Here is a 26,176-nt window from a genome sequence, read left to right as displayed (position 1 = left end):
ACCCCAACAATCACCCCCCACACCCCAAAAATCATCCCTCACACCCCAACAATCATCCCCCACACCCCAACAATCATCTCCCCACACCCCAACAATCATCCCCCACACCCCAACAATCACCCCCACACCCCAACAATCATCCCTCACACCCCAACAATCATCTCCCCACACCCCAACAATCATCTCCCCACACCCCAACAATCATCTCCCCACACCCCAACAATCACCCCCCACACCCCAACAATCACCCCCCACACCCCAACAATCATCCCTCACACCCCAACAATCATCTCCCCACACCCCAACAATCATCCCTCACACCCCAACAATCATCTCCCCACACCCCAACAATCACCCCCCACACCCCAACAATCATCTCCCCACACACACGCGCCGCACACACGCGGCGTGCAGACACCTTCGGACTGGAGGGTTCACAATTAAGCGACAGTGCCATTCAACATTCACCTGACAGACGATCAGCGGACACCGTGGACACTGGACACATGTAATATTGGGACATCTGTCAATCAAGTGAGAGCTGCATAAGTCCAAGCTGCACCTGTTCAACAGGGTCACCTTGGCAAGGGAAAATGTTGCATAGCTAACAGAGCAGAACCTTTGCTCTCAACCCTCCCCACCAGTGAAGCAGAGCCCCAGCAGCGGCCCTCCAGCTGCTTCTAGCCCACCACCCCACATTGTTCCGGAGGTTTGACCGCAAGGCTGCATGGTCCAAGCCTGGAAATGCTTCCGACCATCATTTCCCCCACGCCGGGCGCCCTCACAACCCCAGTCTGACTGGTCTGCTCAGGGAAGATCAACTCCTGGGCCCAGACGCCAGCTGCTCTAATTCCAGCAGGAGTCCAAGTCTCTGTCATGTGACCTACTGTCTCCTTTACATCAGAGCAAACTCTGTTCAGAGTTCTGGTTGGCTCCCTGTCATTGGCTCGGACGCTGCTCCCGCTGCATTGGAACCTCACTGGGGTTCTGTTGGGAGGCGGGGTCAGACCGTCCGGACGACACCGCAAAAACCAACCGCACCGACCTAAGTGGACTAAATGCCAGGTTGTGAAAGCGCCAGTAGAAGAGAAAACGTGCACTGTCACGTGACATATTCAGTCACATGACTTTCAGCAACGACTTCACTCAACTTCTTTGGGTTGTCAGGTACAAAAATACATTTCTTATAATCTCGCCAGTGTACGCGCCACGAACCCATAGTGCAATCAGAGGTTCAGTGCAATGTTACATGGTGTCCGATGTCCACGACTCCAACCTGCTCCGAGTCACCTGCCAGCGGGGGGGCGGGGGGCGGGGGTGGGGGCTGCTGGAACACCAGGACAGAAAGCAAACAGAGCCACAGTAGCGCAGCGCATGCCCTTATTCACAAGAGTGTGGTACAGTACAAGCGCCATCACAAGTCCGTACAAAATTTTAAATGAAACATATGCAATGAACAAACATACAAATAATTTGTTAAAAATAACAGGTTAAAAAAGTTAAATTCTTTTTTAAATGTATATGTAGTCAGTGGGAGAGGGTGTGTGTGTGTGTGTGTGTGTGTGTGTGTGTGTGTGTGTGTGTGTGTGTCTGTGTGTGTGGGTGTGTGCATGGATGGGGGTGGGGCTCAGCTAATCTTGAAATCTGATTAGACACTAAAACCTAGAACTCTTCAGTAATATTTGCTTATCAAAATATCATCTTTGTAAACAGTTTACCCTTTCGTCTGAGTTTGAAACCCACTTGGACCCTCCTGGAACCGAGGCCGGCGGGTCTCAACAACAGCAGACTTTGCACGAGGGAAATCAGCTGGCATCAGCTGGCGACTGCTGGCTCCACCTGCCAGATGCTCCACCTGCCTGATGCTCCACCTGCCCAGCTCTGTGCATCAGGAGCTGTGAGACAAAGTGTGTTGGCATCTCCGCTTTTCTTTAGTGTGGTGATGGGGTTGCTATGGTGTGTAACCATGGCGATGCAGTTGCCACGGCCTCAGGGCGGCTGTGAGCTGGTGATGAGAGAAGTGGGAGGACATCAGCTCCTCGCTGGATGGCCTCCTGTGTTCAGTCCAAGTCTCTGTGGTTGGAGGGAGGGGAGCAGCCTGGAGGAGGTGCAGGTCTGCCATCCATCCACCACAGTACAAATCATGTCTGAGAAGTTTGTGTGAAGGGAAGCTTGCATGTAAACCACGTTTGTTCACATCTTCTTAGGAGGTGTGTGAGTGTGTGTGTGTGTGTGTGTGTGTGTGTGAGTGTGTGTGTGTGTGTGTGTGTGTGTGTGCGTGTGTGTGTGCGCGTGACTGCATATGCGCTGGCACATCTTTCACATTTGATGAATCTTAGTGGCAGGGGATGCATGCGCAGCCATCCTATGGAAAGCATGCATATATTCAGACTGATACACTGGTTACACTACAAAGCTGTGTGTGTGTGTGTGTGTGTGTATGTGCACGCGCATGCGTGTGTAGGAAAGGAAAGGAAAAACACAAATTTTCTTGAAAACTTGTGATGCTGGATTCGTTCAGAGTCTGTCACTTCGGAACGTGTCCTCCACAGACGGGTCCGGCAGCACCATGTCAGGATCACTGAGCATGCTCAGACCGTCCAGGCTGAGGGGCTCGATGCGCAGCTCGTCCTCCAGTGGGAAGCCTCCCTCCGAGTCAAAGCATTCGGGCACCGTGGAGAGGGTGCTGCTGATGTCCTTGGACAGACTGGGGTTGGAGTCATCTGCAGGGAGGGAGGGAGACCAGAGCTGCCATGAGAGCTGCTTCTAACTACCAACCAACACCATCACCACCAACTCAGACTTCTTTAGAACTTAGAATATCGATCTTATCACGAGAAGCGCTTTGCTGCTGCACAGAGATGAAACAAGGCTTCTTCACAATGACAGGATGGTGGGAGGTAAAGCTCGGGGTACCACTCAGTCTCAACAACCAGATTCTCCTCATCCATTATTTAGAGATGTGATAGCAAGCTGGTAGGAAGAGCTGCTGGGGGAGGCAGACAAGAGCTGCTGGGGGAGCTTCCATGTGCAAAACAGCTCAGTTGTGGTTTTTCAGGATGCGGAGAAGCCAGGCTGTTCCTGGGAGCATTCGCCTTCACTGTAGGGAGCTGTGCTGGTGGGAAAGAGCACTTCCACTGGGAGAGGACAATCACAGCCCGCTAACGGTGAGATGATAGATGGTAGACGTAGCAACGAGCCGACCCTTCACTCTCGACAGGCCGTCTGGAGGAGGCCCAGAGATGCAGCTGTGAGCAAAGGTCTGTTCCCAGGCTTGGAGAGCCGCTGTGGATCATCCGTCCCCTACGAATGCTTCTCTCTGCTCGCTACTCAACTCCAACTGTTCTTTCACTGCTGAGGATTCACAGTTTAACTGTCTTTGATTTCATTTCTCCTTCATTCTTATCTTAGTCATCTTGTTCTTTATTTGTGCTTCACTTATTACTCTGTAAAGCACTTTGGTTGTTTTAAAGGCTTTATGAAATAACGCTGATTGGATTGGCGTATTGGTTTGTCCAGAAAACTAATTATGAAAAACCAAGGTTGGTTTTCACGTCGATACGTTCTTGTGCCACATCCAGATCACGAGCTGGATCCCGTTTTTCCCCCGTCGGTTCCACGTGAAACATTCACTGCCACTAAGAGTTGGACGAGAGCACCAGCGTCTTCAGCACCAGTGGGACACAGGCTGAAATTCCTCTCTACATTTTCCACCATCGCACATCATTTTTTTCAAAAAACATCTTCGTGTTGACACATTTGAGTCATTTTCCCTCAGTTGGCTCTAGCAGCCTCTTAGCGGGGACAGACGTCCAACTCCCCCATCGTCTCCCATGTTAGTTTTCAGCAGGATTTTAAGGAGATGACAAAAGCTCCACATTTCCGTACTTCACTCTGGTGACACCACGACAAAATAAAACCCATCCAAACGTGCCACAATTCTTTAACATGCTAATGCTAATTTTGCTGTTTGTACACCTGAGGCGTGACCTCACAGCCTGACCACGAGCATCAGCTGTGTGTACACCCCCCCCACACACACACACACAAACCCTCATCTACACAAACCCACATCTACACACACACACACACACACACACACACACACACACACACACACACACACTGGACTCACCAGTGAGTATGATGTTGGGCAGCCCTCCACTGCAGTTGGAGTAAAGCATGTTGGACCTCATGTGCATGGGGTCCTGCAGGCTGCCATGGCTGCCCCCCAGCCCTGCCAGGGCCGCTTGGGAGTAGTAGAGAGCGGAAGAGGAGGGGTCAAAGCAAGAGCCACCTGCTGTGGAGCTCATGGCGTTCTCCAACAGACTGAACTGGTCCAACTAGCCAGCAGATGGTAGAGAGGGAAGGGAGCACAGATCAGTGAGCCGCCACGTCTCCGATGACTCGAGTCCAAGATACCAAGCTAACAATGACCAGGCCATCTTCAGGCCTCACACCCATCGCACTGAGCAGAGCGCTACATGCTCTTCGGCGCAAATATAACATCATGTGACGACTGTGTAATCTTGAAATTGTGTTTGTTAACCATTGGGTGGCGCAATGACAGTGACTTACTGTGCTGGACCCTGCCCTGCTGAGGCTCACTTTAACGGTGAGGCTAAAAACAAGGTGCCAGTGGCATTTTGAAAAAAACGTTGCATGTTAAGACGACAGGAAGTAAGGAGGTATTCCATAGTTTTACGATGTATTGTTTTACAGTTGAAAAGGAAAATTGGTCGCTGTCATGTCAGTTCCTTTGGAGATTACTGCACCTCCTTTTCAAGCATTTATTCAGCCCTCCCTCAGTGTGACTAGATGGAACTGCATCACAATATTTGCCTGAACTACTCCTTTAATCCCACTATGGAGTCCAAGCAGCAGTTTTTCCAGCATGTCTGTGACATGTACAGTGGTCAACTGCTCCGGAATACGGATGCAGGGGCCAGCCTCCAAATGTCACCTCACCTCTAAGCACCAATTTCTGCATTTTTAGCTAGAAAACATTCAATACATAACAACATGAGCAACACGGTTTCAGGAACCATTTTGGGAGGAAACGTGGGAACATGACAGGGCCGTGCCTGAAGCCATTAGTGGCACTCTTCTCTTGGCACATCAACGGAACATGAATGGAACCTTCTTTAAGGAACACTCGAACTTAAACATGGTCTTATTCAGAACAAGGTCAATAGGCGGAACATTGTGGTCCCTGAAGCTTGTGAAAGTCCACCAAGTCCTTTTCCAACCCAGGCCTCGTTGTTGAAAAGCCCGTTTTGTAAGTATGACTGCCTCCTCCACAGTGAGGTGCGTGCTTGTGCGGTGTTGGGGTACCTGATAGGAGAGGGTTTTGCTCTGGCGAGTGGTGCACTGCTGCTCCAAGAAGGGGTCCCCGAAGAGCGTCGCCATGTTGTTATGCTGTTATGGAAGAGATGTCCCGACATGTCAAGTCATCAACCATTGGGAAGCGAAGCAAGAGCTCTATTTCTAAGCTTACCGACAAAAACAGCTGTCAGTTTTATGTGGTCGTACACGGCTTTTCAGCATGAAACAAAAATCAACACAGTTTGTGGCTTGCTCATTCTAATCTTTAGATTTGCTGCCTGGCAGAGAGACACAAGCCCATCATGATCGTCACCGCTGCACATGCACACACAGCAAACATGGGTGGCTGACATATGATGGTGTGTGGGCTCTTACTTGGCTTGTGTTGAAGTCCAGCGGGACGCTCTGAAGAGGGGAGATCGGCTGCTGCTGCTGCTGACATTGTCGAGCCTGGTCCACTGCATGCTGGGATTGTTGGTAGAGGGGGTAGGGTGGGGGTGGCTCCCTCCCCATGTTGCTGGTATCCAAAGCAACACCCTGTGTATGGCAGGGAAAGACTGACTGAGGAGAAGAAGATTTGGGCTTTTAATTTGCTTATCTTAGTTGCAGAGTCATTACTCAGAAAAAAATGGTATTTTAAAAAATACATTTCGATGTTCCTGTCTTGCAAATATTTGTTTTCAGAGCTTAACAATCAATTGAACTTTAAGAAAAAATAACACAGCTACTGCTGTCAATCAGAGGATGTTGAAGGAAACTTGTTTATCTTAACTTCAATTTATTTTTATAGTTGCAAAGAACTGGATTTAACATCCTCCCTGGGGGTGTGTACCTGTGTAATGGGGGACAGGGAGGGGGACATGGTGGGAGACAGCTGCTTGGCCATCCCCCTGCGCTGCTCGGCACCAGGAGACAGGGTGAGCGGGCTGATGGGAGCTGGCCGTCGCCGCGGGGAGTTACTGGACAGGCGAAGCGACGAGTTGATGGTGGGATTGCTGAGCGAGGCCTGCAGCTGGCAGTTGTTGAGCGAGGCCTGAATGGAGGGGTTGCTCAGAGAGGACGAGAGACCTGCAGGACAGTGAGGATAACGAGGCAGCATGAACAACAACCAGAGCGTCCGTGCGTCCATGTACATAAGCATGAAGCGAACGAGGGAGCCATAAATCCAGAGCGGCTATGGGTTCTTGGAGAACAAGAGAACGTGGAAGTTATGATGCATTATGGACTCGACTTTCCAGCAGGGTTTCCAGCCCCCCAACCCAAAACACTAGACTTTATTGTGTGACGAGGGCGGGAGAGAAAGATGGCGCAGAGGAAAGGAAAATGAGAGGACAGAGGCAAGCTGAGGGAAAAGAAAAGAGCTGATTGTAGTGAGTCAAAACAGGGTCATGGTTCCTGTGCCACTTTGGTGCTGGTCCAGGCTGAACTGGGCTCCACATGGATGCCCAGCCACACATGCAGCACCACACAGAGAGCAGAAAGAGTGAGAGGGAGCAGCAGTGGGCGTGATCGGATCAGGCAGCAGAGTTCAAAGTGAGGAAGCTGGAGACAGAGAGATCATTCAATGAGCTCCCTGTGATACGTGGCTGGCGGGAGCAGCACCTCCCCTCCATCGCCAGAGTTTCTGGTGCACAGGCTGGAGGTGATCAAGACCAGCAGGGTCCATGAAATCCTGCCAGCTACTTCCTGCATGATTAACCTTCACATTGAGTGAAAACATGGATCTCTGATCAAGAAAGTACTTTTGCAATTCCACTTTACTGATGATGATGTTGAACTCATAATGTACGCAAATGAATGCCATCTTTATCTTGCAATATGCCATCACGTGCCACTTTGACCTGTGGCGAGTTCTCAGCCTGTGGGAAAAGTGGGGAAGCAGTCAACAGCAGGTGACTGTGCTGCTTGGAAACATCTCAAACCTTGCAAGAGTAAAATAAAAAACAACGCTCCACGAATGTCCCCACGATTTCTCTTCCTTCACAAAAAATAGATGTTTTTTATGCAATCAGAATTTAAATCTTCCCACTTGCCCCCTGACTCAGGGTGGCACCCAACTCTGCACTTTTAAGGGTCCTGACCAGATCACGTCGGTACAACTGACTGATGCCAGGTAAACAGTACGAGTTTTCAATACTTGAACGCCACATGGTGACGGTGGGAAAATGTGTGTGTGGGAGGGAGAGAGAGAGAGAGGGAGAGAGAGAGAGAGACTTTCCAATTTGTCTTGAACACATCACACAGTTCATCAAACATCACATACACACGCAGGCAGGCGTGCAGTTACACACACACACACACACACACACACACACACACACACACACACACACACACACACACACACACACACACACACACACTTCTCTCACCTTGTGAGTTGCTAATGCCTAAGTGCATCATAGCAGCTGGCAGGTTTCCGGTGCTGCTGCCTCCACTGAGATTGGGGTATCCTCCGCTGTCCTCGGGGTCCAGTGGAGTGGACAGAGGGGAGGGGAAGTGCAGGTTGCTGAGGTCGGGCAGGGAGCCACCCGTATTTAATGAGCCCTGGTAGTGGGACAGACCGGGGTTCTGCTCTGGAGAGGGGAATATACTGAAGAGGAGATGGAGAATGACTCACGAGGACACCACTGAGGCTCACAGCACAATCAACCTATGCTAACCCTGTGTAGAAAGACAGTACCATACAATAGGCTGCAACAACATCTTGTTTTGGCTCCCCTCCAACTGTTCTAGCCACTTCTTTTTTTCCCACCCACTCCCCTCGATTATTCCTCTTATTTCCATTGCAGCTCATACGCTGTACGAGCAGCGACTGTGACTCATTGTTGTCCGTCCCCACACTCATAAACTGGCACAACACACAACAATGAACAAACGCTTCTCCACAAACACATCTCTCACTCTCTGTCAAAGAGAGAAAAGGCAAGCAATGAGAGGCCAAGGCAGCTTGGCGCCTCCTTCGCAGGTCATTATGTTTGTCTTCTTTCCTTATTATTTGTTCATCAATCATTTTCTCTAAATTAGACACAAGGGTGTATTTCCAGGAATCTCAGTTCTCTTCTGGCAATTCTGTGTAAAGAAGTCTGTTTTTTTTTCTGTATGACAACGCCAACGCCACATTAGCCCAAAGCTACACAACAGCAAGTAGAGACGTAGACTTCAGCTCAAGCGAAGACGCAACCCTGGAGGTCGTAGGTCAGGATCTGAAACAATGTCAGAGGAACCTGATTGAAATAACAACCGTGTTCCTACGATTTCAAACAAGAGGTCCGAAAAGGAACTGAGACATCCTGGATGATGAGTTGGGAATGTGTGGCATTTCTTTGGAATTACTGTTGAGCAGCGACTGCTAAGAGCAAACTCCTGTATCCTATTGGAACAATAGAATCTGACGGCTGTGACTGAAGCTCCACAGTCATGCTGCATGGCTACAGTGCCATGAATAAAGGTTAGTTTATCCCAAAATAACATGCTGACCTTTGTTATTCTCTCATCAGACTTACTTGATTCCAGGCACTTCACATGACTTGGGCCTTGATGCCATTGACTGGACCTGAGTAAGAAACAAAAACCCTATAAGGAAGTGCTTGACGCCAGCTGATAATAACTCCTATGCAAATTAAATTTGATCATCTTCATTTCCAAGTTAAGAGCATAAATAGCTTCCTTGTAATTAAAGGACAGAATGGCTAACTCACACGTTCACGACCCGGCTGTGAGCATGCTGGCTGCCACGGGGACTAATCAGGGATGAACTATCTAGGGGCTTCCTGAGGCAGCCCACCGTGGCCACACAGATGTTACTGGAGTGGAGACACTGAATTCTCATGATTCAACGGAGAAAATACACTGTTTACAAATACACATTTTTTTCTCAACGACGATTTAAATGACATGAAGGCCAACATTCCTGACTGCAGGGGGCATCACCCACCAATCTGGCCTGATTCTCTTTGGACAGCCACACAAGCAAGACTGCTTCATCAAGTCCATGTCGAGTCACAAGGCGCCAAGATCAAACATTCCTTCCGTTGTTTCGCTGTTAGCCGGCCATTTTAATGTGACTGCTGCCCCCCCCCCCCCCCCCCACTTAAACCAGGGGCTCTAAACTGGGGAGTTTCTTTCCATAATGGTCGTTTAGACTGAATTCACATTGCAAAAAACCCAAACAAAACAACAACAAAAAACTAAAACATTGAAACCAAACAGAAAGGTATTTTTCTGGCAAAGTGCATGGCGGGGGGTGATTAGCCTGGGGGGCCGTGACCAAAGATGGAGGAGAAGCACTGCTGTAAATAACTTCATCATATTGTTGTCAGGATGGGCATTTTGGACATTTGCATTGATTGATCCCATTCTTTGACATTGCAGGCATATTTGCATGGAAAATTCTGGCATATTTCAAATAATTTGGGCAAAATTTCCAAATATAAACAATATTTCCAAATGCAGAGCAGCCAGTAACAAAAGGGGGGGCTTCTGGCCGTGATGGAGGTCTGAACTCTCTCCAGTGCCCCTCTGGACTGACAGAGCACTGTTCTCCACACTCCATGTTGTGCAGTCAGATCCTGGTAATGAAACTCCTTAGTTTGGAGTTTCCATCGTTGCCATGGCAACAATGCATCCAGATGTGAGAACCGTGAATGCCAAGTTATACAGATGAGCATCAGCATTCACGTGGCTTCACCGTACGTCATGCAACACAACAGGCACCGACCGAGCACTGACGCAAGAGGTCAGAAGTACCAAGAGCCTCACCTTCTTGGCCTCCCATAGCTGCTTGGGAAGGGGCTTACTGACGCCTATGAGCCCCTCCTCATTGGGCAGGGCGGGGAAGGAGAAGACTGCAGAAAGAAGGAGGCGCTTTAACCAAACGTGTGCTGCAGACGTGTGAAAGTTCATTTGATCACTGAAGGCAACTGCAACCCACCATCTCCAGAGCTGTCCACCTCTGCTTCGTTCACACTGGCTGCATCCCAGCCTCCATGAGAGACACAGCAAAAGAGGGGGAGGGAGAGAGGGAGGGATGATTGATGGAGACATAAAAAAGACATTAAAAAAAACAAAGCAGAGGAACGTTAGAGCTTATTCGATATTGACTAGCTCTGTAAATTATTCAAGCTTGTCTGGCACAGCACTGCTCTTTTGAAATATAAGGCCATTACTGTACATTTTCAAGACACAAACTGAGTTTCTGGCAGTATGTTATTTATGTCAGAGATGAAAAGAGGGAGGGAGACATTGGAGGGGTGCCATAGCTGAGAGAGGGCCGCTGCCTTGCTTTACTACAGTTACTGCCAACCTGATGCCATACGAGCCTTGACTGTTTCAACTTTTGTCATTCCATTCCTATCTCTTCTGTTAACAGCAACATTTCCTGTGTATCTGTTGCATATTATGAAAATATTTGTTTATTTTTTGCGATTCCAGATAACTCCCTAAAGTCCACATTGCTTGGACGAACACTGAAGTTCTCTTGCATTGTTCTTTGACCCAGCATCCACCACGTCGTTCTCCTTTCACGCTCCCATCTTCTCGGACGCCCATTCATTTTGAGTGCAAGCTCTTTGGTGTCAGGAACACATGGGACAATGAGGTGGTGCAGCAGTCTGGCATCTTTTCTTTTCCCCTTGAAAGGTGTCTCGCTGCTGTTGCTTGTTGGGGTGACAGAAACAGAACAACTGCAATGGAAAACAGCTGGCTAGTGTCCTTGACTCACACCGGCACAAATGCATTGGATTCTACTGCTGGCAGGTCATAAGAGACTAGAAGCTGGTCAGCTGCAGAAGTAACATGAGACTGATGTTGCTCACTTTCCATGAACAAAAACTGGCAAAACTCACACCAAAAACCTGTAGTGGAGCTCCTCAGCTGTAAGTGCTTCCACCCCAGCAGTGTGACTCGAAGTTCTAGCTCCTTGCTAGACGATTCTTCCTCAGGGTGGGGATCAAGAATCAAGATCCCGATGTCTCAGCGCTTTGCCCAGAGACATGGACGGCTGTCCACGTGTGAGCACGGTGACAAGCAGCCACTGACAGGGAACCCATACACCTCATCTTTCATTCAACACTGAAAACACTCAACCTGCAGCTGGGCCTCATGCATGAGGCTCCTCACGTTGCTAAGAACACACCAAGAAACAACCCAGCTGTATCATCCAACTCTACACCACGAAAATATCCGTTCAGTGTCCTGATGATGGGTGAAGACCAAGTAGAGGTAAGGCAAATGACCTCAGTAGTCTAGCAGGACCTGCTGGTGCCTCATGGTGCCAGGCCCGGTTCAGACAGAAATGTAGAATTAATGTTCAGGTTTAGTGTCATCAACTGGAGTTTTCTAGTCATTTCAGTCAAAATAGGGTGAGGCCCCACTTCCCTTGTAGGGCTGCATCCTGCGGGCTTTGGTATTTACGTGACAATCCGCTGAGGGGATCGTGTTGTTGATGCATCCCTGTTTCTTCTTTGGCGATGCAATATTCTGATGTCAGAATAGCCAATATTTCACTTCCGATGATTTTCCTCCCTGTTCTCCGGGCTGTCCTGGGACAGATGTGTAACGGGTCACTTTTACAAAAGTGTGTGTCTTCAAGTTAGCAATGGAGAAAGGCAAACGAAGCAGAGAGAGCAGCAGCACTCGGACGACAGCTAATGTCGGCCACGTTAGAGAAGATCTCTGCCAATGACGTCTGAGACTTTAGGTCACGTCAGCCATAAATTCAAGTGTCTAACAGCAACGCGCTTTAACTTCATGAAGTTGACGCTGAGTTTGAACGAGGGCTGCAACTAACAACTAGTTTAACAGTCGACTAGTCACCGACTATTGAAACGATTAGTCGACTCATCAGATAATTATTAATTTTTTTCTTAAATTTAGCATGAAGTCAATTTAATTATGTGTCAAATGATAATAAACAAGAAAGATGGTTCAATGAAAAATACATCTTTTATTGAATTCATTAATTTAAAACACGTTTGTCAGGCACAGTCTCATCACGCCAGAGCTCTCTTTTATAGTGAAAACACTCTTCTAAAATGTCCAATGTGTCCTAAAACCGTCCTGCTTGAATGTCCCTTGAGTCTCACGAGGAGAGTCAGACTGCGCTTCCTTCAGCTGCCCGATGGGCTTCTTTAAATGTTCCTGCATCACCGCCATGACACCAAGGTCTGCTTAGCAACCGTTGCTAGTAGTCTTTTTATTCGCCATATCCAGGCTAAAATGCTCCAAACTTTAGAAGTTTTGGTGCGCGTACCTGATGTTGACACCGCCATTTCTGTATGTTCCCGCTCAGAGACAGAGACGCTACTGCACAGCAGAGATGATAATCAAGAGAGACGCCTCACTCTGTTGGAAAAACGCATCTGGCGACAACAGTCGACGATGAATTCATTGTCGACTGTTGCTATTATCGATTTTTGTCGACAACGTCGACTAATCGTTGCAGCCCTAGTTTGAACTCAACAGAAACGACCACTGTCCACCATACTGGTTTTACTACCGCTACCAAAGACAGTTTAGGGCCGAGCCGTGAGCCTATAGTGCTGTTCTAACAACATCGTTCACTAGGCGGCAGTGCGGTGGCTACCTTTGTGTTGTCAAATGTGTCAGACCAGGAAAAAAGCAGAACGATTGATCCTCTCTAGTCCCCACAATGCAACGAGTTCATGCTCTGAGACTGCGTCCAAATTGCCGAGTAGCAACCTACGTCCTCCTGCTTCGACCTACTCCTACAACCTAAACACGGCGGCACCATTCAGACACCCTAGAAGATTCAGATTCAGATTCAGATTCAGATGATTTTATTTATCCCCGAGGGGCAATTAAAGTACGGTACAACTGAGCAGCATGACATTAAAAAACAATAGACAAAAAAACAGGGACATGATAGTGGGAATAAATAAGAGAATAAGATTGGTGGTGAGGCACGACCTCTGCTGGCAGAGCACAGATACCGCAAATAGATCGACAGCACCAACAAAAGCCCCACCTGCTGGCCTGACTGTGGTACTGCACTCCACTCTGAACGCACCTTTCACTCATTCTCTATTATTAAGCACATGAACGCACCTTTAGTCATCAACAACGACTATAAATGTTGGTGCTGCATCAGAATGGGAGACTGTTGGTGGCGCAAACTTGGCTTGAGAGTCCACAAGTTTTTAGGGGACGAAGAAGAAGTCTGCGGTGCATTGTGGGCCATAGGTTGCTCCGTAGGATGCACCTGAACCGACCTACAATGTGGCCGTGTTTAGGCTGGAATTTAGGTTGAGAAGTAGGTCGCTACTCACGCCAGTTGTGGTTTGGGACAGCCTCCGACCTGCTCTGAGACCTGCCATCAGACCTACTTGGCTATTCGGACGCAGCCTGAGACAAACTGGCCCACGTGTTCCTACTGTAGGATACCTGCTGCTGCTTTGGTCTTTGTGGTTCTCTACTGAACAAACTAAAAACTGCTCAACCTGAGAAAACAGCTGATCAGTGATGGTGGCAAATGGGTGGCTGGGCTACTTCTGCCAATGGTTTAGTCAAAAATACCTGCAATTAGATGTATTTTGCAGATTTGCACCAATCAATATCAATAGTTCCTAAATATCACCAGCAATTTGATTTTGTCATTATTTTCCCATTTTGACGGAAACATACTGAACTGATAATGCTGTCATTTTTGCAAGGGTTTGTACCAAACAAAGACCTTTTCTCAAGTTTTCGAGGCTGATGGGCAGGCTGAGTATCACTGCTACGCCACAATACCTCAGTCAGAATGGTACCGTGACACATGTTGAGCCTTTAGAACGATCACACCTCCTCTTATTAGGATACTGCACGAGGCTACACTGATATTTTGATAAAATGCTGATGAGCTGCTCAGCCCTGCGTCTGTCTGCGTCTGGTTTGTAATCAGTTCATCTAGGCTGTGATCACTGTCTTTGCATGTGAAAGTCATACTTGACCCAGATCTGACAGCAATATACTGGCTATACTTAGTGAGTATTAATCCACGAGAGGAGCACTCACGCGCCACTCTTCACAACAGCACTGAGACCAGACAAGAGTGACAAACACTGCCAAATACACACTGGTCACCCAGAGGGGAGGAGCACAGGAGGGAGGCGGGGGGAGGTACGGGGGTGCCAATGAATCCTCTAACTGAGAGGAAAGTCGTTGTCTTTGGACAAGTTGAATAAGTCAGGTATAAACAGAGCAGCCATTGAAAGGATGGAGGGTGATTCATGTAGCCGGTCCAGAGTGGCTGACAGGTCAGAGGAGCAGCTGGCAGGTCTGTTAATGAATGACCAGAGGAAGAAACACAAACATCATAAACTGGCATGATCACTACGCCACGGGCCCAGAATAGGAGCGAACTGCATACTGCACCGGTGTCTGCTTTGACATACCCACGTATCAGGTCTCAGCCACAGCTACATGGTATTGTGCTCTCACAAGGCTACACCTCCACCACAAAGGGCAGCGCCCTGGACTGGTGTGAAGGCACCGCGCTCCGTGGTCTGAAGCACGTGATAAAAGTGCAAATGTAGCATGAAGAAGCCACTAAGATTTGAGCAATGATGCATAATCTGGATGCAAAACCTGGTGCAAGGAAAGTTTCAAACAATCTCTTGATTGGACAACTAAGACAACTTTGGCCATTAAAGTGTCATCTTACTGCCCTCTGACCTTTTTCTTTTTTTTAATTTCAAAAATTAAAACTTCAGTTCCCCTGTAGAGTTCCCTCTGTCCTGTATAACTGCTTGAATGTTCTAATATTTGATCCTGATGTCAGTTGTTCAACCAAAAACATGAAGTAGAAGTGCATTGACTTCCATTAGATTCAGAGCAACCCTGCCAGCGGGTCGGGAGATCCAAATGATAAGATTCATTCATCAATTGTTGGTCAATGGTGCACAATGCCAACACTTTGTGCTGCCTTAAGATAGGAATATGGCAGCAACGTGCACGATCCCACCTCACTTGAAGATCAGCACACCCACGGGCAGTCCTACAACTGCCAGTACATTTGCTTGGCCACCAATGAGGGTGCTGAGTCCCTCTCAATCACCCGTTTGTGTCACACAGCTCAGTAACAAAAGTGAAACCAAACAGCAACACGAAAAATGTCAGTAAACTGTGGTTCAAGACCTGCAACTTTGGTGAAGGTTAATGAGAGCATTCTGCTTGATATGATTCTGTAACACCCTGGAAATGAACTGTAACATGTCCATGACTTCAGGGTTCATCCAACTGAGCGAGACCAGTCCAAGTCCAAACTCAGGACGGCCAGATGCCTCCTTAGTTAGAAGTTATTAGGTCGTGCATTATGGGAGTTTATGATACCATATTATTGAACGATGTAAGACCAAAACTGTGTTGTGTGTCCTCACAATGAGACTCAGCCTGTAACATCTTCTGCATTCAAGTCTACTTGAAAAGCTGTCCTGGGAATAAAAGAGTCGCTAAATATCTCTTTAGTTTTTCCTCTCGTCTTTGAGCAGGCAAAGATCAGTGAGATTGGAAAATGAGCCGGAGTGATCAACATGGACGTAGAAACGACAAAGAGGAGTGGTGGGATCACAGTTTCAGAGAGAAATGGTGTGTTGCTGCTTTCAAAGCCGATGCGAGGCGCTTTCATCTGAGCAGCTCTGCACTCAGGGTAAACAGAAAAATGAAACACACAGAGATCAAGATGAAGAAGCAGAGGTTCAGGCATTTGAACTCCACTCCTGAGGTAGAACGTTCTCAACTAAAGTCCTGTTATTAACACACAGTCAAGTAGACAGAAACACAGGCAACCCCTTTGAAGGTGAGCAATTACTACCCTGCATGTGTGGGACTCTCACCATTGCGCTGGGGTGGACCTCGACCCATCTGCTGGTTCATGCCGAAGGGGTCCTGAGGGTTGGGGTTCATAGCACTCGTATGGAGAGCAGAGTCTGAGTTGGTTCTGTGTAGGAAGAAGAGGAAAATAATAAGTGTTCCAGCACCTTGGACAGAGGCAGAGACTTCTCAGGGCCGCAAGTTCAGTGAGTCAGTCTGCTTCCTCCACACAGGCAGCATTCATCCGACCTCACACTTGGACACCCCCACAGCACCGGGACGAGCGTCATCGCAGAGAAGTAGTGATTGCCTTAAATACAGCAAATGATCAAAGATACGGGGAACTACAGGGCCGACGACGACCCTGTGACATTTGAACCATGTCAATCATTTGTTACTCACTCAGTTTGATTCACTTATCAGTCTGCGACGCATTCTTTATTCATTCATTCAGCAACTGTTTCAGGAATAACAATATTATGTTCAGCAGACTGTCGCAGGATATACCCTTTCAATCAGGATCAATGACAACCAACGCCTTGATCGATGATCATGTGATCGATGATTATTAAGGGTTCTGATCGATCTGATATTTGATCAACAAGGTTGTGCTGTGCTGGGTGTGCAATTCACTGAGTGGCAGCGACCACCTGAGGACAAAGACAGAACTGAATACGCAGAGTACAAACTCCTGTCCTTTTTTTGAAAACAGCACTGGTGCCATTTTGATCTCCATCTGTCAGTGGGAACAGCACAGAACATCTGCAGAGCAACAGCCCAGATAACCAAGAAGAAAGTGTGGAGTAAAGCAGGGTGTCATTGCGTTCTTTGGCAAGTGAAGGCAAACACACTGCAAGTACTTCAGCTCCACATGATGGCTGCTTGGCTCTGCTGCTGTGCGCTGATGTTGCAATGAAGCCAGTAATTCGCCTCTGGAAAAGTAAAAGGTTTCCACACTGCGTGTTGCCCCAGGCTAAGAGAGCTTTCACACTGCCACATTCTAGAGTGGACGAACCCCAACTTTAGCCAGGGTTTGCTGGCTCTGCTCCAAAACGGGTTGGCCTAAACTGACATTAATGGGGTTACTCCCTGAAAATCAACTAAACCAAGAGCTACCCGCTGTCACTGTGAGGCCAGGCGGCGGAATGAGGTGTAATTTATGCCGTGGTTTTGTTGTCCAATCACAGTCTTCCTTTGATTTGTCACCAGTGCTCATGCGCTGTGTTTGCATTCCTACGTGTGGACACTGGTGTCCGGTCACAGCTAGCAAGCTAGCTAGCTAACTCAGCACGGCGATGTGCGAATAATCAAACTCGTTCAAGCTCAAGACAAACTGGACAGAACATTCTAGAACATGCAGGCTTTTCATGAACAGTCAGTTTCATCAGGACACTGGAACAGCTACAAGAAATACTCACACATACAAACAGCTGGATGAGGAGGTTAAGGACAATAACATGTCCTTCGGGGCAGCAGAGATAACGCGCCTGCTTTCTGATATTACGGACGCTGTCACGAAAGACAGCTGACACAAGCATCCTGGGACTTTTAACCCTGGGGGTAGCAGGAGTGACCCCAGCAGGAGTGCATGAGGAAATGTTTGGCCCCGTGCTTTGGCCTTGGCTAATAATCTGTGAGTGAATAGAGAACAAATTAGCCCAGGGTCAACTCTTAGCCCAGGGCTAAGTGCAGTGTGAAAAGCCCTAAGACTGCTGACAGGCTGCGGGGTGGTGACGGTGAGGATGCATGGTGAAGTTTGTTGCGGGATAATTCTATGCAAAATAAATTGACAAAAACAACGATCATTGTTTGATATGATTGATTTTCTTTTTTTTTTTAGGAATCGGATCTAAAAGAGGCTCGGTTGTGTGTGAAAGCCCAGCAGCGCTGCGTCGGTTCCTATGTGAAGGGTGCAGTGCATCCCATGACAGACGGGCATAAAAATCAGCGAACGCATTTCCACAGCAGCAACATGAGCACACAATGAAGAGTGCAAGATGAGTCTTCAAACCCTTGTTCTTTTTAACTGAAGCATATATTTGGCATCTATCAACTGAACAATTGAAATAGGAAGCACAGGATTAAACCTGGAAAAAATCATTCTTCATTTCACCTGACTACAGATTTGCTACTTTAATAACTTTCTAGTGTACGGGTATGTGAAATCATTTTTAAAGGGTTGTTTAAATGCCATTCAAGAAATCTGGCATCAATTACACTGTTTAATAAAACGGTCGCTTCTGTAAGTTTGGAAGTGTGTTGAAACGCTGGAATCAAACTAATCCTGGTGCAAGTGATTCCAAACGCTCAGCAGCGGTTCAGGAGGTCCCACCGGTTGGCCCCTGAACCACAGCCCCCTCCTCACAGTGAGCACACACGTCTTCTCAGAGGGTCTGGTTTTGCTGTGCTGAAGTTGAACGCAGAACAAAATCCAACTGGCTCTTCATTGTGCTGGTGTATTGAATTCAGAAAACTTTACAAGGAGATCAGTTTCAAAAAAACAAAACAACAAAAAAAACACTTGGGGAAAGAAGTCAAAAGGCTGAAAGTAAGAAAATGTGAATCATGAGCTGGGAGCCCGGAGTCCTGAAGATTGGTTAGTAAGAGAGGACGAGTGGATTAATCCCTCAGACAGATCGGACGAGCAGAAATCTACAAGGAGAGAAAGAATAATGGATGAAGTGCCAAAGCAGCCTTCCTTGAGACGCTGTGTGTCTCTCAGCGCTTCAGAGGAAGAAAGGAGAGGATTACCGAGACGGTGCGAATCAAGCAGAGATTTACAAAGGATTGAAACTAGAATGTTACGTAGATGAGAGAGATTGCAAAGAGACAAAGAATGGAATTGTGGACGTCTGTGTGAGCAAGGGATAAAGCAGTAAGGACAGACAGACAGATGGAGACAGAGACGGGGTTCAAGGGTCACCTGTTGAGTTGTGATATTAATCTAAACCCCGGCCGTTTTTCCACAGTCCATGGCGGCTGCTCCCTTCAAAGACAGACAGAGGAAAGGCATGACAGACAAATTTATTAGGTGAAAGTAGAGACCCCTGGCTGCTGAGGACAAGTGAGTCCAGCTCCTAAATTAGAGTGATCTGGGTGAAAAAAATGTGTTCTTTTCTGTTTTAGTGCAGAAAGTCCCTGGAAAAGGCTGAGATTCAGAACAACACCACTGTATATTTGAGAAATATGGAAGCACAAAATTAACAGGAACCAGAAGAGCAGATGAAATGGACGAAACGAGGACCAACAAGAAGACGGCTGACACTCAGTTCACAAACACGCAGCTTCAGAAGAGTTCCAAGCTGCTCTGCTGTATCTCCTGGGGAGAAAAGATGGCGAAACACAAGTAGCATCCTGGGAAATGGCTGGCCAGAAAGAGCAACAATGTAAACAACTTGATGTGAATCCTCAAGCCACAGCCTGGAACCAGTGGGAACCGTGACAGAGGGGCTGTTTCTGAGGTACTGCGCAAAAAGGCCTCAACTCTTCCTTTGACTGAAGCAACCAGAGTCCAGTTTTTCTGGATCTGGTGCAACCGGACTATACGGATATATCTGGTCCACAGAGGAACACAAGAGAACAAAGCACAGGCTACGCTCTGATTGAGGAACCCCCGGGGAGTCTCTCGCTTAAGAAATTTCCAGTTGTCAACATTTGAAGTCCTATTTTTTTCTCCTTGTTTCTCACTTGTGATCACATCGTACTCCAAATAATCGCTGAACGTGGGAACATGATGAGGTAACTGTAAGTCATTCTGATGGGGCAAGTTAAAAAAAGTAAACAGCAGTTGTGGTTTGATGGCAAACTTGACCAGCACGGCTGGGTTAACCTCGATGCATTGAGATATCCATCGGCTGCAAAACACTGGGGGAGAGAATTACAGGAGCAAGACTGAGACGCAACGGCCAGCCCGTCCTGGGCTCCCATCCCCTGGGCTGGCTGTTGAAGTTCAACCAATCTTAACCCCACAACTGCAGGCACAACATGATCTGACCACAAAACTGTCCTTCAGAATGTTTGCTCCACTCAAGCGAGCGCTTCCTAAGCTAGCAGACAGCTACCATGAAGAGCTGGAGATGTTTTGGCTACACCTTTAGGGAGCAGTCGTGCCACATCACACGCACCTGGCAGCAGCAATTCATGCAAAGCTTTCCTGGTCATTGGAATTGCAGCCCAGAGGAGAGATCCCACAGACACGACTCCTCAGTGCTTAGTGCATAAGGAGAGAGAGAGAAATGCCTGTTCCAGAGCTAACATGCTAACTGTTAGGAGGAAGGTCTGCTGAGAGACCGGTGGAAACCCTGCCTACCATCTAAAGGTGCAGCTAGCCAGGCTCCTTCATCACATCCCAGGCTGAAGGAGAACCTGCAGTTGGACACACACGCCACATTTCTAGTTCTAGTGTTGTCCTGGTTCTACTGGTCAAACCCAAACGGACTTTTCAATGGCTGATGCTGATCGTTAGACAGCGGGTCGGTCGTAGACCCGTACAGCACGCCAGTATTACGCGGCTGTTCCCCCTTTTTTTGGCATTTGATAAAATACAACAGTTTAACAATGAGAAACAAAATTTTACTTCTTACTGAACTGGAAACAAGCAAAAAAAAAAACACAAAACCAAAAACTGAGTCATGTATCGTTTCATTATCTTCTGCACATTAAAATCTAATATACACGGTTATCGCCGCCAGCAACATGTTTCAGGTGAAGTTGTAATTTACCAGTCAAATAGATGAAGACATTCAGTTGTATTGTTTATTTCCTTAATTGGCCCTCCGAGCACAGGGATTGGCTGATGCTGATTCTATCAACGGGCCATGAGTTGGTCCGAGTCATCGCTCTGCCACTTCCTTGTTCACCTTCAACGTGCAATACACTTTTAAAAGAAAATCTTTGTGGTCTCCCCTAATGCATCGTCGTCATCGTCATCTGTTGTTTGAATACGTTTCAGTTTACAGGAAGAAAGTATAAAAATATAGAGCAAACTGGAAATAAGAAAGAACTACCAGGCAGACGACGTGGAAGCGTCACCTGGCTGAGCCGCTGCGTCTGTCTGGGAGGCGGAGCGCTCTGCATTCATCCTGAGATAAACGATGGAGGAATGCGGAGCTGTGGCATTCCACAAATACTTTGTTTTCCTGCTTTCCTGCTTGTGATTGTGTTGACTAATGCTGACAGATTCCAGTCACTGTCTGAATTCAGGGCACCTACTTTGTGATGGGCTTTGAGGGAAGAGGGAGCGTTGTGCCATTTTCAGGTATTTGACATCTGCTGACACCTGAGCTCATGAGGCTGATATCTGCCTCGCGCGCAGACATTGTTTATATCTGAGTAAATCTAAGGAGCTGCATTCAATCAATCTGCTAAGCGGGGTTTTTTTGGAGTACACAAAATTACTATTAACTGCTTTATTAAGACCACAACCTGCCCTTCAGAGAGGTAAACGCAAATAAGCCGAGAAAAAGAAGAATAACCTCGAGGAGCTGGGGAACAGGGACTGAGGGGCTCACTGGTTGATTCAGCAGGTGTGGTTTTGAAATGTCCAGAGATGGGAAACAACAACCATGAGCTGTCTTGTTCTTGCCAGTTTGGAGGAGGTTTAGTTGGCAATTCTATTTTTAAACAAAATTCAGTGTAAAATAAGTTTTACATTCAATTCTGTTCAGCAATTTTGACTCACCAGCTATTATCAAACTGCTGTATGCAACAACATGATAAGGGTTGAAATGTCAACCATTGGGAGGCTGTGGTCTTAAAAAACCAAATGACTACTTTTTAATTGCAGTGCAGCAATCGGAACACCTCGGCCTGCAATCAAACCCCAGGAGAAAAGTCCAAACCACTCCCAGAGAGAAAGTGGAAGTGTTCTCAGATCTCTCCTCTGGAGAGCTGTTCTGCAGCGTGATCTCCAGGGAGATCGGTCTGAGATTTCATCCCAGGGGAGGCTGGTGCAGGAATAGCAGGCCAAAGATGAGTGCACAGACGAGGAGGAGGGCGTGGGACTGGATCCGGGCTCTGACCCTGAAGCAGATGGTCTCCAAAGACATGCATCCAGGGCTGTACATGAGCCAATCCCCAAAAAGGATTCTCTTCCCAGAAACTACTCACAGTGATATTTCACTGGCTGTGGAGAGCTTGAAGACTGTGAACAGCTTTGCTTCCCCTGCATGTCTCCAGTGCCTGACTATCCTCAGCACTGGCACACTTCAGGCACGACCAAACTCTCCATAATTCACAACGTCCCAATTTTAAAAAATAATCCTGATCTTTCCGTACCCATTTTCAGCATTTAGGGAGTAAATCTCATCAGCGTGAGTACTCAGGTGTCCACTTAATTGTATCACAACTTTTTAAACCACATTTCCAGGCAAGAGTAAACGTGCATGTTTGCTGAGAACACTTGATATCATCCAAGATGGCTGCTGCTGCTGTTTCTCTGAGCTCAGAGTCATTCCAGCCATCAAAAGCCATCCCTTTATAGAGCCATCCAACCAGGATTGTAACCCTGTCAATGCTACACAGATGTTTTCTGATGATGCTGTTGGAAACTGCAGCCAAACGGGTGGAACTCTGACCATATTTTCAAGGCCTGGAAAGGCAGGACTGGCAGCTGAGTTCTGCACACAGGACTGTCTCAAGGCCCTGGAGGAAGTGAGGTGAGAAGCTGGATAAACTCCAATTGTGGGCAAGGTGTCAGTTACAACAAAAAAGCTCGCAGGAGACTAAAGGAGACTGACCACAAACAATTGAGTTTCCAGAATCATGTGGATCCTGAGTTAAATGCCTACAAAGATGAAATCTCAAATGCCAAATACTAGATCGCCTTCACTTGGAGGGCCTCTCAGTGTTACATTTTAATAGGGGGAGCCTCTATACAAATTTGAAAAAATAAAAGATTATGTCCAATCATTAAAAGATACTTTTCACGTAACTGCCCTAAGTGAGACTTGGATTTCAGACCATAGACATGAAAATTCCTTCCAGTTGGAAGGGGATGTTTTTTATCGAGCAAATCGGAAGAATAAGCGAGGTGGTGGTGTTGGCTTCTATGTACAAAGAGACTTTCGGTGTAAACAAACTGACTGCACAGTGGTAGATGATTTAATGGAGAGCCTCACAATAGAAATGGCTTCAGTAACATTCAAGAGTATGACTTCAAGTTGTATTTACCGCACACCTGCATCTTGTATTGAACAATTTACAACCACAGTCGTTGACCTTATCAGTAAAGTAGGACATGAGAAATGTGTTTTGTTTATGGTGACTTTAATGTTGATTTGTTAAAATGGAAAGAGCACAAGTTAACAACGGATTTCTGTAACCCAATGTTCAGTTTGGGCCTCTGGCCTCTTATAGACAAACCTAGCAGGACTAACAAGGACACTGCCACACTTATTGACAATATTTCTTCAACTGCTATTGTCCAAACATGTGGCTTGCTCATAAACGATATAAGTGATCACCCTCCCATTTTTATGATCATGCACAGTACAAAGACCTCAAATGTATCCCAGAACAGTGAACCTTTATTGAGGTTAAGACGGTTGAGAGCACCAGAAAGACTAGAACCCTGAAAGGAAGAACTCAAAAGATGCAATTGGGAGACTGTTTATGTGGAGGATCCCAATCAGGCATCGAGGCTTTTCTCACGAATTTTCAATACCTACATGATAAGCATTGTCCTATAAGACAGTATTTAATAAAAGGTGAAGACTCAAATACAGAACCATCCTGGATGACTAAAGGATTCCAAAAATCACGCCAAAAGAAAAAGATACTGTAGCAGTGTTGTTTTCGTCACGCTGGACGAAAACGAAAATGACGACGTCAGACCCTTTTTTCCATGACGGAAATGAGACTAAGACGAACGTCACCATCGCCCTGTGAAGACTAAAATGTGACCAAATTGTAAACATTTTCGTCTGACGGGAACGAGACCAGACTAACTTGTGAGTGGGTGGACCATCAAAGTTTCAAAACATGCGTTTTCTTCACCAAGTATAACGAGCGTGCAATGTCCATCAAGAGCTCAAACACCAGCATGGAGCCAGCTGGAGCTGTTGGTCCTCATGGCCACGCCCCCATCATCAGTACACACGCACTAAAAGCCTCTCGCACACACACACACACACACACACACACACACACACACACACACACACACACACACACACACACACACACACACACACAGACAGTCTGGGCCTGTCTGCAGAGGACGAGACTCTCACCACGGCAGCAGCAGCGGTGTCGGGTGGTCCTGAACAGAGGGATGATTGAAGCATAGCTTTAGTCTGTGAGGCTCGCCCTGAGATGCAGTTTCTGTTTGAATGAAGCCCAAAGTTTGTGGTGGTGGTGGTGGTGGTGGTGGTGGTGGTTCCACCTCCCCGTGGAGCAGAGAGCGCTTCCTAGTGCTACATGCTAAAGCTAGAATGAACGGGGCTGCCAGGGCCGCTAATGTTGGCTGGTTTAAAGCAGCCTTCTATTAATCTAGCATGTTATGAATAAAACCCTGTCCATTTGTGGACGGGGGGCAGGTGGAGTGCTTTGACCCGTGTTTGTGGGACTGGGAAACACGGGAGTCCTCAGACCTGCTGCTGTTCCCTGTCTAAGCAACACACCTGGAAGCTTTAACCAATAACAGCAGCTGAAGCCAACATGGAGGACATGAGGTCGTTCACATGGAAGTCAAGTGTGCTTTTATTTAGTTTATCCTATTTTATTGTGATACAATACTCCTATTGTGGGCCAGTGTGTTGTCTGCTTCTGCAACAGAATAATAAAAGTAAAAGGTAGAGAGAGAAAAAGAGGGGAAACTCCCCTTTGAAGGTGGATCAGTTCAGTGCTTCATTCTAACACTGGAGTGGCCTCTTCAGTACACACACATCTTTGTTGAGAGGATCTTTGATATTTGACTGAAACCTTTGAGTTTTGGTCGACTAAAACTATCAAGGATAGAAATGACGAACATGGGACTAGAACTAAGAAGCATTTAGTCCAAAGACTGAGACTAAAACTAAAATGCCTGCCAAAAACAACACTGGACTGTAAAAACAATTTTTGCAATTAAGAACCAATGAAAGTGAACACAAATACAAGTTATACAAAAATACACTGACCACAATCATGAGACAACATAAGAAAAAATTCTACTCTGAAAAGCTAGAATCCAGTAAAATAATATACAAAAAACTTGAGAGGTAATAAATCACATTATCAGACATAAATTAACAAAAACTGAATTTCCTAATTATTTTGGAGGATTCAGTGGCTCAAAAGTTGAGCATTTAAATACAATTGTGAACAATTTTAATGATGACTTTGTCAGTGTTGGACCCACTCTGGCAAACAAAATTATTGTGGACGATCCAAATAAAGATCTCTTTAATGGTCGAATTACATCTAAATTCCATGTTTCTTTGTGGGATTGAAGAAAGGGATTTCATTGAAGTTGTAAACAAGTTTAAGAATAAAACATCACCTGATGTAAACTTTATTGAGTGTGTACTTAAAGAGGTACTTCATAGTATTGTAAAACCTCTGAGCTATTTATGCAACCTTTCCTTCCAAACAGGCATCGTCCCACAAGACATGAAACCAGCCAAAGTGGTGCCTGTCTTTAAAAACGGAGACAGTCACAGTGTGGACAGTTACAGGCCAGGAGCTTGACTGCCACAGTTCTCAAAAATTTTAGAAAAGCTCTTTATAAAGCAATTAGATAACTTCACCGAGAAATACAATATTTTGAATGAGCAACAATATGGATTCAGAAAGAACAGAACAGCCACATGTGCAGTCATGACAATGGCTGAACAATGAGCTGATGCAACTGACAGTGACCTCCATGCAGTCGGTATCTTTTCAGATTTCAGTAAAGCGTTTGATGCCATTGATCATAACTGCTTCCTGGGAAAATGGAGCACTATGGCTTTAGAGGGACAGCTCACGCCTGGCAGAAAAGTTACTGAAAAAACAGACAGCAATTTGTTCAAATCAATGAAACAGTGTCCGAATTTAAACCAGCCACCTGTGGAGTGCC

At 46.7% G+C, this 26,176-nt stretch overlaps 1 protein-coding gene across 7 annotated transcripts in view; it reads right to left on the bottom strand.

Annotated features, from left to right (window-relative positions):
* Positions 1 to 1,529: 1,529 nt before the first annotated feature.
* Positions 1,530 to 26,176, bottom strand: part of crtc3 (CREB regulated transcription coactivator 3) — a 44,231-nt gene continuing 19,584 nt past the window's right edge. For 3 of the 7 annotated variants that reach the window (XM_086224533.1, XM_086224550.1, XM_086224540.1), the window contains 11 exons: positions 19,061 to 19,123; positions 16,161 to 16,264; positions 10,259 to 10,309; positions 10,087 to 10,172; positions 8,832 to 8,881; positions 7,698 to 7,918; positions 6,158 to 6,393; positions 5,701 to 5,886; positions 5,335 to 5,418; positions 4,136 to 4,343; positions 1,530 to 2,723 (listed from right to left, as the gene is read on the bottom strand). In XM_086224533.1, the coding sequence (XP_086080659.1) occupies positions 2,518 to 2,723; positions 4,136 to 4,343; positions 5,335 to 5,418; positions 5,701 to 5,886; positions 6,158 to 6,393; positions 7,698 to 7,918; positions 8,832 to 8,881; positions 10,087 to 10,172; positions 10,259 to 10,309; positions 16,161 to 16,264; positions 19,061 to 19,123 (1,495 nt within the window). In that variant the 3' untranslated portion in view covers positions 1,530 to 2,517. The remainder of the gene's footprint in view (positions 2,724 to 4,135; positions 4,344 to 5,334; positions 5,419 to 5,700; positions 5,887 to 6,157; positions 6,394 to 7,697; positions 7,919 to 8,831; positions 8,882 to 10,086; positions 10,173 to 10,258; positions 10,310 to 16,160; positions 16,265 to 19,060; positions 19,124 to 26,176) is intronic. The other 4 variants (XM_086224565.1, XM_086224557.1, XM_086224570.1 and 1 more) reach the window with 4 other exon arrangements.

This window comes from Aulostomus chinensis, chromosome 2 (genome assembly GCF_037954235.1).
Source record: "Aulostomus chinensis isolate RoL2024-O1b breed Wild chromosome 2, RoL_Achi_v1.0, whole genome shotgun sequence".
Lineage (NCBI taxonomy): Eukaryota > Metazoa > Chordata > Actinopteri > Syngnathiformes > Aulostomidae > Aulostomus > Aulostomus chinensis.
The sequence above is the reverse complement of the archived record's forward strand: the minus strand, read 5'-3'. Positions and strand labels throughout refer to the sequence as shown.